Source organism: Quercus suber, unplaced genomic scaffold (assembly GCF_002906115.3).
Source record: "Quercus suber isolate HL8 unplaced genomic scaffold, Cork oak 2.0 scaffold_11, whole genome shotgun sequence".
NCBI classification, from domain to species: Eukaryota; Viridiplantae; Streptophyta; class Magnoliopsida; order Fagales; family Fagaceae; genus Quercus; species Quercus suber.
Window position 1 is genome coordinate 2,523,233 of NW_027069477.1, and position 13,607 is coordinate 2,536,839.

The 13,607-nt window shown below is 34.1% G+C and overlaps 1 protein-coding gene across 1 annotated transcript; it reads left to right on the forward strand.

The window, feature by feature from the left end:
* The first annotated feature begins 10,170 nt into the window (after positions 1 to 10,170).
* Positions 10,171 to 13,095, forward strand: LOC112039335 (uncharacterized). Its single transcript, XM_065778968.1, has 6 exons — positions 10,171 to 10,301; positions 10,611 to 10,724; positions 10,837 to 11,115; positions 11,260 to 11,373; positions 12,631 to 12,703; positions 12,810 to 13,095. The coding sequence occupies exons 1-6, from the start codon at positions 10,239 to 10,241 to the stop codon at positions 12,845 to 12,847; spliced, it is 681 nt and encodes a 226-aa protein (XP_065635040.1). The 5' UTR covers positions 10,171 to 10,238; the 3' UTR covers positions 12,848 to 13,095.
* The last annotated feature ends 512 nt before the right edge of the window (positions 13,096 to 13,607 follow it).

A 13,607-nucleotide genomic window follows, 5' to 3' on the forward strand; every position in this document is an offset into this window, starting at 1 on the left:
TCGGTTTTTGGTGACGGAGACCAGTCTCTGACCGTCACTAGCGTCGAGTCAACCGGTTTTTGGGTCGGCCCAGGCAGTTTGGGCGAATGGGTCGATTTCCGGGTTCTAATGGACACCCCTATTTGTAGGGATAAGGGCCTAAATGATATGTTGGGTCTTGGGCCTTGGCTAAGAATAAGGGTGATCCGAGGATAATTAAATAGTAGCAAGTGGTTTAAGCTCATAGCTTCATAAGCATGATATTAATGGGAAGGCGGTCCGAGGAGGAATACCTTCTTAGATAGACTAGAAACAAATATGATGTAGATTTTAATGATCAAGGCAACCTTCTAAGAAGCTCCAATGGCAGGGACGTCCTCAAGTGTACCAGAAAGTAAAAGCTAGGAGATACCTAGGGAAAAACTGCTGCCATCGCATTGAATGCCCTGCAGCTAACTTGTTGGCTACATTTATGTGGAAAAGACCCTTAAATAGTGCTGTCTTGGCTACCACAACTTACAGAAAGCCAAAGAGAGTGCCTAATGGGATAAACACTCAAGTAATGGCTTAGATGATCAACAAATGAAAGGCCAAGATCATTAGGAGAGAGATATATAATGTAAGAGACCCTTGAAGGAAGAGAGAGGGAAAATCAAGAGAGAAACATTGTAGCAATCTAGAACCAGACTTGTAATCAAGTTTCAAAAGCAAATCACATAAGAATCAATCTCCTCGGACTCTGCTGATGACGTTTTTCCTTAGTGAAAGTTTGTTATATTCCTTTCTTTGTCATCAAGAACTGTTTATTTGTTGCTCAATTTATTAAAGTCCAGTTTTCCAACCCATTCTCTACAAATTTATGGTTTTGGGTTTTTTGGGACTAAATCCACACACTTTTTGGGTTAGGAGTTCAAATCAGGTCCTTACAATGTTGATACGCAATTTTATTTATGTACTAAAATAGTAATTTGGATGATTAAGATTAAAACTTGGGATTTAAAATAATAATAATAAAAGCCAAATTCCTAAGTGGGCCTTGTTCTAATTGTTCAAATCTTTGATATTGTGCTAAGTGAATTTTTTTGTTTATTATTATTATTGTTATTATTTTTTAATCTCACTTCCTATTTATATGTAATTGACTTTGTGAGGTTTTGATTCGTAGCCTTTCGTGTACTATTGATGTTATAAGATAAATAAGGTGAAAATTTGGTGTGCTTAAAAGATTTGTGATGTGGGATTTACAAGACTAAAATGGGTTTTGATAGCACACAAACACCATCGATGTGGTTGTCTTGGGTTGGGTGAGGCAGAGTAGAGACGGGCAGAGAAAGAGAGGTTGGTCTTTTGTTTACTTAGGTTACGTCTCTAATTGTGGTTAAGTGGTTTAAGTTAATTTGGCTATTTCAAAGCACATGTCAACTTTATAATGCGCCATATAACGAGAATTCCTCCAAATTGGGTTGCATATAAAATTTGTCTAGATTCTATAGATTCTCTTTGAATTATCTTATATGATTTTTTTTAGAATAATTTATACTATTATAAGAAGAGGATATTATGACATGGATCAAACTTTTGGATGTCCTAAAATACCTAAGAAAATCCTACCCACTTAAAAGTTTTTCAACTAATTGGAATAAAAAAAAAAAAATTAGAACCCTAAAATTTTATACATCTGTTCACAATCTAATAATATATGTCTCACCTCCTCTATCTATTTTCTTACTTCAAATGAAAAAAAAAAAAAAATCAAATTTAGTTTTGGCTCTACATCTTCTTTTCGCTGCTTCTTCTTATGCTTTCTCTTTCGTATTGAATAGAAGATGTCTCCATAACTTAAACAATCTTTCAACAATCGCAAATCCACCATAAACTTTCAATTCAATGCACGACAATCAATTCAAAGGTATGTATTGTTCCTTACAATACAAATTCTTAACACAAAACCTTATTCAATTATGCGAAACTTAAGCATCTTGCTCCTCCTTTTCTTCATATTGAACCCAAAAAAAAAAAAAAAAAAACCCACAAGCACATCAAAATTTGTATATACATAGTTGGGAGGATAGTGTGACAATTGGCTACTTTCAAAGGACTGCACATTGCTAAAAGATTTATATTCTATCAAATGTTTTTTATTATAAGATTGAAGGACAAAATTGGCAAAGCCCTTTTTGGGCAAAATAAGCAGCATTTTGTCCCATTTCTCAAACTAATTAGGAAAATGCCTCTTTTTTTAAACTCGATTTTCTCAAAATCGAGTTAAGCCCTACAGTGGCTTTTTAAGGAGCCAATGGTGTTTTTGGACATATAGTGGCATTTTGGAACTCTAGCTCCATGAACTCGAGTTATAGGTAAAAAAAAATTACCTATAACTCGAGTTCATGGAGCTCGAGTTCCAAAACGCCATTATAGGTTTGAAACTCGATTTTCTCAAAATCGAGTTAAGCCCTACAATGACGTTTTAAGAAGCCTATAATGATGTTTTAAGGACCTATACTATAGTGGCGTTTTGGAACTCTAGCTCCATGAACTCGAGTTATAGTAAAAAAAAAAAAAAAAAATTACCTATAACTCGAGTTCATGGAGCTCGAGTTCCAAAATACCATTATAGGTCCTTAAAACGTCATTATAGGCTCCTTAAAATGCCACTATAGGGCTCCAGAATTTTTTTTAAACTCGATTTTGAGAAAATCGAGTTTCAAAAAAATGGATATTTCTCTAATTAGTTTAGAAAATGAGGCAAAATACTACTTATTTTGCCCGAAAAGAGCATGTGCCAATTTTGTCCTAGGATTAAAAGCCACATTCATCATTCTCTTATTATTTATTGGGAAATTATTATTGATAGAAATGGTCTCACAAAATTAATGCACATTCTTGAAGAAATCAAACTTCAATAGACTTGGGCAAAAAATCGTTAATGAAATTAGTAATATGACCGTCCATATCTCTCGTCCATTGGTGGATTGACTATCTATTTGCATTAGTTAGTTTTTTTTTTTTTTTTTTTTTTTTTTTTTTTTTTAAGTTTCAACTTATGGTATCAGTTTCTAATGATAACTCTTTTATCATCAAATTAAAACACCAATCACTTTTTTGTATAAATAAAAATTGAACTCCAGATTTCTTATTCAATCATTAGAGACTTTACGAGTTAAGCTAATTAGAGCTTACAATAATGAAACTCTTATACTTAAGGCATTTTAGAGTTAGTATTTTTCATAAAATTGTTAAATATATAATTAAAGGTTGTTAGGGTACAATTTTTTTCACCTATTTTTAATTAAATACCACCCATTTATTTTCAAACATCACTAACAAATTATTGGGCTTCTCCAAATATTTTTGCCTTATTATTATGCTAGCCCAAAACTATTCTTCTTGCCACCACAAAATTGTGCTACAAATATAAAACATTAGAAGGCCCAATATTTTTGTGAAGCCTATAATTTAGACTCATCCCCAAATTACTTTATTGAACGAGTTCAAATCTCATTCTTTATAAAGCCCTAGAATATTTATACTTGACAATATTTAAAAAAGCTTAATTCTCACAGGCAACATTAAAAGCCCAGTTCTCACTAGCAATATCAGAAAACTCAATTCTCATTGACAATATCAAAGAGCTCAATTCTCGTTGGTAACATTAAAAGCTCAGTTCTCACTAACAATATCAAAAAGCCCAATTCATATTGGTACTATTTAGTGAAAAATCTAATATTGTTAATACTTGGGAAATACCATATGATTAAATTACCTATGCCCAAAACCACAATTGTTTTTAAAAAGTTTGAATGCTCATATGTTTTCAAATTCATGGGAAATTATGATTATTTGATTTTATGATCACTATTCAAATTATTCATCCTACAAAGCTTGTCATTTAAATTATGACATGATTATTGGGAACCATAAACATTACTTATGATATGAAATTCATCATTTTGAAATAGTAAATATTATTTACAAGGCATTTTGAAATAACTAAGCTTATGCTATTATATTACATTCATTACCCAAAGATCCATTACAGATATCTATCAAAATCCAAACTACATTGACCATTCACTAACAATAAGAGTCCATGAGGGATGAAAACCCATGACAATGTGTGGTATTGATGTCCATTTTGTGGGTCCAAATGTGCGATAAAAGAAGAACAAGCCCAAGTGAAAAAGGGGCATAAGCATAGCCTAGCCAAAGGGTCCAACCCATGTGAACAAGCCCAATCCAAAGTTCTAGCTAAGGCAGAGGACTGAACTAGTCAGCCAGTTTCCTTCTTGTTCATTCTTGACCAAGGTTCAGCTGGAGATTTCCTTAAGGGACAACCAATCTCTAAGAATGAACTACGAGTTATCCCATCAACTTTCTGCCACTATCTCCCTAATGTGAACAGTGCCTAGATGTTGTACTAGCAGCTAAAGTCTAATGGGTAATGGGACTTCATCGTCTTCCTCAAAGCCCTATCTCTAGCGAAAGGAAGCCATAATCAAGTTGCTCAAATCTCAACAAATCAATTCTATAAATGCCAAAAATGTTCAAGAGTTGGTTCATATGTCAAGCCCATGAATCCTAAAGGGGAAAATTTGGGAAAATGTAATTTGGAGGGCATAAAGGGATTTCTAGCAGAACCCTCTGAAGTAGGCCCAAAATTTGACACTTGGCTTAAGGTGCTGAATCCTACTCCCTAAGGTCAAAATCTCAATTGTAGCACCAAGATTCTACCTTAATACCTGCCTTAATTCCATTGGCTGAACACAACCTCAGAAATCTCAACATTTAATGCAAGATTACCCAAATATTCACCCATGTTTGATGCCCAAAGAAGTAAGGCAACCCAAAAGAAAATCTACCATTTATAACCAAATGCTATGGTTAGCAATCTGCCCCTCTTCTTGCTAATTAGCCCTGCATTTTTTTAATTCTTGCTAATCACCCCCTTTAACTCTACTATAAAAGGGTAATCACACCAACCCACAAAAAACACCCCAAAACCCTCTGAAAAATTTTGCCATTCTTGTTATTTTGCCATATTTTAACTTGCAATTTAGCTCCAACAACCCGCAAATGAACCATTTCAGTCGATACAAATCAACACCTAGCTAGCCTCAAGCATTCCTTTCTCCTTTTCTGCATATCCAAAGTTCATAAATGCTCCCTAATTAGCCATGAACAACCCTTTTCACCGGCTTAGTTTTAGCATTATTTTCACCGTCTCATTACAAGCTTACACACACACTCACTCAATATAGCCTTTACTACCCTACTGATACCCCACATATATATTCCACAAGAATCTTGGTTCAATATCTGTTGCACTAAGCTGGAACCCTTCACACCATGCCAAATAACCCCTTTCTTCTCACAATGGAGCCATTGGTCTTTACCTTTTGTTTTTCCATGAAAGGATATAATGTGTTTGTAATAATGGAATTTTTCCCTCAAATTAATGTAGTAGTAGCAAAAAGTACCCTAGATCCTTTTGACCAAGACACACAAGAACTTTTTGAAGTGACACCTTCTTAAATTTGTTCAATAATTGACTGTTGGAACATCAATTTAATTTATCTTACTGCTGGAGAATTTTATTTTCTTGCATTGTTGTAACATGACTTCTAATCTATTAATTAACTATTATGAAGTGTTTTATTGTGCCTTAGTGTTGTTCTTGCTAAGGTGCAGCCTTTATTTATTACTTGGATAGGCTTATTACTACACCGAAAAGCCTTTGAGTATCATCTTAAAGCCCAATGTTGAGTTTCGGCTTGGCCTCCCATATTTCATTCAAGGACATTAATTTTTCACTTGACAAAGGTCATATGACTTACAAAAATGGATGACAAGGACTCATATTTGTCCTATTGTCCATTTTGTCAATAATATAACTTATCTGTATCTACTTACAACAAATAAATTTTTTATAAAATATACTATTGTTATTGAGGTTACACGGGAAGGAATTTTTAAGAAATTAAAATTTAGGATTTGTAATTGAGTAAGGTTTAGTGTATGCTAGTTTTTAGGGGGGGGAAAATGCATTAAACATGCGTGAGATATATTTAAATAGAGAGTGTGATTATTTTTAGGAAAAAAGTTTCTCTAATATGTTTTTTTTTTTTTCTTGAATTTTGATTTTAATTCCATTTTTTTACTTTTTTTTTTTTTATTTTTAAAAAATAAAATGATTATCTAATTAGATTAGGAGTATTTTTGACATTTTCTGAATTCATAACTAACTTTTTAAATATTCTTAATATATAGATATTAAATGCACCCAAGAGCATTCGCATCAGTGGATGTAAAACTTTGCAAAATACAAAAAAGCAACAAATTTTACACATTTTGCCTCAAAAATCTTTCACGCCAGTCCTTCTAAAATTGTGCATATTCACATATTTACTATAGTAACTATGCACATATATACGGTTATTAACCCCATTTTTTTACTTTTTTTTTTTTTATTTTTAAAAAATGATTATCTAATTAGATTAGGAGTATTTTTGACATTTTCTGAATTCATAACTAACTTTTTAAATATTCTTAATATATAGATATTAAATGCACCCAAGAGCATTCGCATCAGTGGATGTAAAACTTTGCAAAATACAAAAAAGCAACAAATTTTACACATTTTGCCTCAAAAATCTTTCACGCCAGTCCTTCTAAAATTGTGCATATTCACATATTTACTATAGTAACTATGCACATATATACGGTTACTATAGTTGTGTATATTATTATTTTATTAATTTCACATTTCACATCTTTTTTTTCACTCTTTTCTCCGTGCAAAATGAACTCAGTCTCAGATTTCTCCTCCTCTCATCTCCTTTTTCCTCAAACACACACAAACACACCCACATACAAATACATCTACAGACAAATCAACACAAAGATACACAAACGCACTCACATGGACAAACCAATAAAGAGACAAATCGGTGTTTGTGTTGGTTGCTTGTGGATCGGTGGGTCGGTGCTGGTGGTGCTAGATTAGAGTTCATGGATCAACGGAAATGGGTCTGGATGCTTGTGGATTGGTGTTGGCGGCAAAGATCGGTGCTTGTGAGTCGATGGGAATGAGTTTTGATGCTTGTGGATTGGTGCTAGCAGGTGAGATCGATGCTTGTGGATCAATGGAGTCCATGCTTGAGGATTTTGATTCTTTTGGTTCTTGTGGGTTTTGATTCTTGTGGTTCTTGTGGTGGATATTGGTGCTTGTGGTTGATAAGTGACTTGACCATAAGTGGAAAAAGAAGAAAAAGATGCTTGTAGAGGGAGGTATTTGACTGTGACCTTGAAAGGAAGAAGGAAGTTACCGTAGAAGGAAGAAGAATAAGTAGAAGAGGGACAAAAGACTATTATGAGAGAAGAGATAAGGACAAAGAGAAAAAAGATAAGTACAAAAGAAAAGATAAAAAGATAGGGACAAAATAAAAATATAAAATAAAAATTAAAAATTAAAAAATATTATTTTTTAAATAGAGGGAATTGTAAAATAGATGAACTGATGTGAGTACTTTGGAAAAATGGCTATGTAAAATAAAAAAAATAGTTTTTTAGTGTAAAATAGACGAAAAAAATTGACCGAATTGTTGCAATTGCTCGAATAGTTAGGAAAATTATGAAAACACAAAGTATAAAGGATTAAAATGAAAATTGTAAAACATAACTGGCCAAAATAAAAACAACCAAAATTTAAAGGCTAAAAATGTATTTTAATCCACGTCAGCATTTGACAAATTCCTCGTTAATACCTCTACAATCTTTCAGAAAATTAAAAAAAACCTTAAAATTAAAAACCCCGACTGAAAAACCGCCGTGTCTTCTCCAACTCGCCAAGAAGAGAAGCCGCCGGAGTCAGGAAAAGGACGCCGGAGCCGCCGTTTTCCTGTGGTCGTGGCCAAGAGGTTTGATTTGTGCTTTTTTCCCATTTTGGATTGTGAAATAAATTTGATAGTCTTTGAATTACATGAAAAACAAAAAAAAAAACAAAATAAAAAAACACAATCTGCGCCGAGTTACCGTTTTAGCTTTGAAACCGGTGAAGAAAGTTGAGAGCTTTAACTGTTCCAGTCAGAGCACCATTGCAAATAATCGTTTTTAGCATATATATTTGAGAAAGTGGGGTTTAGATATTTTTAATTTTTTTTTTCCTGCTTATTCAGTTTATGTACAAGTTTTTAAAGCTTTACTTTTTCTGATGTATTTTTACCCAGTTTAATTTTTTTTTTTATCCAAATAAATCACCCAAAATGAGTTAATCCCATATGAGCACTTGTGATACAGTGAGAGGATGATTTTGGATAGGATAGAATTGCGAAAATTTTGGTACTAAGTCTTTGTTGTAATTGTTATTGGGGTTTGATGATAAAGGATTTGTAGTGTATGTGCATACTCGGGGGGAGGAGTTGGATGGATTGTTTATTATTACACTGTGTTATTTGTAGTTTGGAATTGGAATTGTGTGGTTTTGCTTGTTTGAGGACGAGTGGGGTGGTTGACTAATTGGTGTGTTGGAAGAGATGATTTGGTAAAATGAGATGGTATCAAAGTGTGGAAGGTGAATCCATTATGTTTAATGTGATATATCTAGAGAGAAAGGGACTACTTATAATGGAAGAGAGTTATTCATAGGAAGATTGAAGCTGTTTGTTCCTTGCCTATTTGTAATTTTTTTGGAATTTTTAGATTCTTTACATTTTAGATGTTAATTTTGTGGCGGTGGGGTTGGTTGCCCATTGGGTTTACTAGCAAGAGGCTAGTTCATAGGGCTTTTCTTTAAAAAGGTTCCCTATGTTATCAAAAATAAAAAAGATGTTAATTTTGTGCGCTTTACTTTTAGTATACATCCCATGTGTTTAGGTTGCTCCCATTTCAGTGTAACAAAGGAAGTTCTGGCTCTCATTCATTTCAAGTCTTTGACTTTCCTCATTTGAATGCTAAATATTCAGTTTCTTTATGTGTTTTTTATGTTGGCTTTGACTTTTGTGCATCTTGTTTGGAATGCAAGAAATTGTAATTGGTTTGTATCTGGACACTTAAATTGTTCATTATATTCTCATTCATTTTTAGTTGGTGTTTGAAACCTTATGGTGTTTATATGCAGTGAGTTTACCTCGGTCTCATCTATTAACTTTGTGTTGTCAAATTGGTCTCATTTTGACTGGAAGTTAGATATCAAACTTTTTCTTCCATGCTTTACGTATTTTTGTCAATTTTCATACCATTTCTTCTGTAAATTACTTAAATAACTTTGTTTTCAGTTTCCATACCATGTCTTTTGTACATGACTAGAACTACTTTGGTCGCTCAATTGAGGCACAAGTGGATTTTATTGTTTCATTGTGTTTTGAGTGCTTCCTATGATTTGTTATGTTCTATTTATTATGTTAAAAAAGACCAAAAGAAGCAACTGATTTTATTTTATGGTTTTTTGCCCCTCTTCTAACTGATAGTTGTTGGTGCAGAATTTTGGTGCTGTGGTGTTTTTATTATGGAGATTAAGACAGATGTAAAAGAAAGCTCTCTCATTCTGCTGAAGCAAGGAGCTGAAGCTGTGAGTGCAGTTACAATTTAAACTTCTCAAGGCCTTTTGGTCAGTTTTACATACTTACAACCCGTACAGAAGAAGACATATGTCTTAATTTTTCTCCCCTATTTTGTGTGGAAAAATATGGGTTCACCCCCCCCCCCCCCCTCCCTCAAAGTTCCTTGCGTTTCTTTAGTCTCATTTATTTCGAAACTTAGTGTCGTCAAATTTATCTCATTTTGACTGGAATTTAGATATCAAATTTCTTCCATTCTTTATGTATTTTTGCCAATCTTCATACCATGTCATCTATATAGAAACTACTCATTGAAGAGGTTTACGTTATTGAGGGAGAGAGAATTTACTGAGCAAAAAAGAAGCAAGAGAAAATCTATTGAATCTTCAAGCTAATGAAACAATTGCAATATAAACCTGAGACTCTCTCTCTCTACACACACACACACACACACACACACACACACACACTAGACTATAACAGACTATGTGTGCTATATACAATTCTAACTACATAATAAATCTGACTATAACAGACTAACATCCTCTAACAGATTCTACAACATACTATAACAAATTTAAGATCTTCCACATGCTGAATACAGAAACTCCACATACTGAAATCCCAGACTGAGACTTACTGAAGCCCCATCTCTTCTAATTGATAGTTGTTGGTGCAGAATCTTGGTGCTGTGGACTTTCCATTATGGAGATTAAGACAGATGTAAAAGAAAGCTCTCTCATTCTGCTGAAGCAAGGAGCTGAAGCTGTGAGTGCAGTTACAATTTGAATTTTGGTTGGTTTTACATACGTACATCCTGTGCAGCAGGAGACAAATGTTTTGTTTTATTTTATTTATTTTTATTTTGGCTGGAAGAATATGGGTCCACCATATCCCCCCCCCACTCCCCCCCTGCGGGAAGTTCCATGCATTCTCCCATGCTCAATAAAGAATAAAGCTCACTCGCAAGTCATAATTATCTTGCTTGGTTTTATCCATTTTTATGTGAGCCACTAGAAGTGAACTTTGAGCTGCACAGTTTATAATTTTTGTGCTGATCTTGATATTCCTTTTCAGAGAGTTTTTGAGTCAAATTTTGTGGGAAAGAGGTCTGTAATTAAGGAACGTTTCTCCAAGAAGTATAGGCATCCTACTTTGGATTCTAAAATAACTCTTAAGCGCTTAAATGCGGTAAGTTTTTTTTTTTTGCTGCAAAAATGGCTTCCACCCTTAATTTTATTAATTGATGAATCGTTTTGTTGCTTCTTGTCTGATGTCTTGTGCAAATTAATTGTTGAAACAGGAAGCCAGGTGCATGACGAAAGCAAGAAGACTTGGAGTTTCTACTCCAGTGTTGTACTCTGTGGACCCTGTGCTGCACACACTAACATTTGAGTACGTAGATGGCCCTTCTGTCAAAGACATACTCCTTGAATTTGGGTCACATGGTATAATTGAAGAACAACTGGATGATATTGCTTTACAAATTGGTGATGCAATTGGAAAATTGCATGATGGTGGTCTCATCCATGGTGACTTGACCACTTCAAACATGCTACTCAAGAGTGGTACTAACCAGCTGGTGGGTTTTATTTTTTATTTTTTATTTTTTATTTTTTTTTCTTTTGATGCGTGGGGGTGGAGATTTCCCTTTGTCTTTATCTTAATTTCCATGAGTAAAAGTTTTTCTAAATCTGCATTACAAGCCATTAATATATCTTTGTAGGTCCTTATTGACTTTGGTTTGAGCTTTACTTCAACCCTTCCAGAAGATAAAGCTGTTGATTTATATGTGCTTGAACGAGCACTGCTCTCCATGCATTCTTCATGTGGGAATGTGGTAAGCAAAGTGATTTTCCTTCTCTTATTTTAGTTTTTATTGGGCTTTTATTTATAGAGAGAAAATGAGAAAAGAATTGAAACTCAGATTCTTATAAGTGGTTTGGGTGGGAAGCTTGGTGCAAGATTTAATGTTACTATTTAGAAAGCCAAATTGGACTAGGTGGTTTGATTTGTTTGACTGTGAGCCAAATGCAAGTTGGTTGGGTAAATAACCAGACTATCCATAAACTTGGTGATACCCATTCAGGCCAGTTGGACCATCTGACCTGCAAAACCATCTGCAGGTTGAGGAACTTTAGGATTGGAGGTTTTTTTTTTTTGGATGGGGGTGTGGGTGTTTAAAGGAGGCTCAGTGTGATCAAGTGTGCCTTGATCACTTCCTTGTAGGCCATAGAGAGTAACTTCACTCCTCAATTGTCATTGGCTTCAGGAACTCCATCATCCTTCTACAGCTTCCTTGTCAGTTCTCTTGTCAAGCTGAAGGTGTGTCATTAGCATTGTTGATTCAATAGCAAGAGAGAGAGAGAGATTAGATACCTACATCTGGAATGGATTTTTTTTTTTTTTTTTTTTTTTTTTGGGGTGGGGGGGGGGGGGGGGGCATTTCATTTCATTACTGAATGAGTAAAGCTCATATTTTTCGAAAAGCAAATCATATTTTGCATTGATTTTTTTATTTGTGTATAATGTTATGTATCATACAGTATATGAACTCTCTATAAAATTTATATATATATATATATATATGAACTTTTTCTTTTTTATTTAAATACCTCAATTTGTCATGTTTAGAGCATTTGTTACAAAATTTCATTTTAAATACATTATGAGTATGATGCTTTTGAAGATGATGAGAATCCACAATATTTTTAAGAATGAAAATTGCAGAGAACTTCTACGACCATTCCATATCAATCTATTTTCTTTCTTGATTTTTGTTTATTTTTACATATTATCATTTCTTAGGGACAAGATTTAAACAGTGGATACTTTATGGTATGCCTTATTACCAGGAAATAGATTTTTATGGGAGAGACAAGTTCAGTTTTTAGAAAGTTACTTTATTCGTGTTTAATGCATCATTTTCTGTTTTGAAAATTTACTCCTGACCACAGAACACAGAATCCCGCAATTTTTCTGTAAATGCTTTTGGTTTCTCCCCCACTTCCCTTCCTTCTACCCCGGGCTGCCTAATGTTATTATATTCATGCTTTCTGATTGGACATTGATTTCTTCATTGTTGCACCTTGAATAGATGGATCGGGTACTTGCTGCATATCAGAAGTCCTCAAAGCAGTGGTCATCTACACTGAACAAGCTTGCTCAAGGTGCGGCCCTCTCCTCTCAATTTTTTTTTGCCCTGCCCAATTAGGAATTAATAATATTTTCTTAATGCATTTGATGGTTGCAAACTTCTTCTGCTATTTATTGTAGTGCGACAAAGAGGACGAAAGCGGACCATGGTTGGATGAGCCTCCTTCAAATTTCTGTCCCCACTAAGGTAAAAGGGAAGGAAGTTCTGGCGGAGAGGTGAGTTTTATGATTTATTTTTTTGATAGGTGATGGAAACTTTATTGAAAAGGGTACATTGTGTTCACGATTATGAACACTCTGAACTTGGAATGAGTGTTATGATATAAATTAACCATGTGCTATATATTTAACAGCATATTGCACACTGTCACTGTTATTTAAATGAAATGCAAATGGTTTTAGCCTCCGTTTGGGAAGTGTGTTTTGCGCGTTTCCCAGTGAAAGCGTTTTCTTTCCAGTGGGTCTTGTGCATTGTTCACGGGACCTACAAGTATTTTATTCAACAAAAAAAACTTTAAATCTGGGTCCTATGGTATTATTCATACATTTAAAAATTATTTTACTACAGTATTTTTAGTTTTCAGTTTTTAACAATAAACGATATTCAAACAGACCCTTAATTTCCCACCCTCAAAATGTGAAACATTTCCTTTCTGGAATTATAAGGGTTGCTCTTGCACAAACATTTCCTTTCTTGACTCTAACTATTGGGAGTAGTTTCTCAAAAAAAAAAAAAAACTATTGGGAGTAAAACCTTGTATAAGTGGACTAGTGTTCCATGGTTGATATGAAATTTAGCCCCTTGCTCTGAAATTGATCTGGGATGCTAGAAAGAATTGATATATAACTCTAGGATTTGTTGTTGTGGTTGTTGGTGGTGGTGGGAGGAACCCTGCTGCAGTAACTGCAAAACCGCTT

Bases quoted from the DNA above. Each gene is read 5' to 3' on its own strand.
- LOC112039335 (XM_065778968.1), top strand. From the start codon at position 10,239: ATGGAGATTAAGACAGATGTAAAAGAAAGCTCTCTCATTCTGCTGAAG. The intron at 10,725-10,836 runs GTAAGTTTTTTT...TTGTTGAAACAG, and splicing joins CTCTTAAGCGCTTAAATGCG to GAAGCCAGGTGCATGACGAA. The intron at 11,116-11,259 runs GTGGGTTTTATT...ATATCTTTGTAG, and splicing joins AGAGTGGTACTAACCAGCTG to GTCCTTATTGACTTTGGTTT.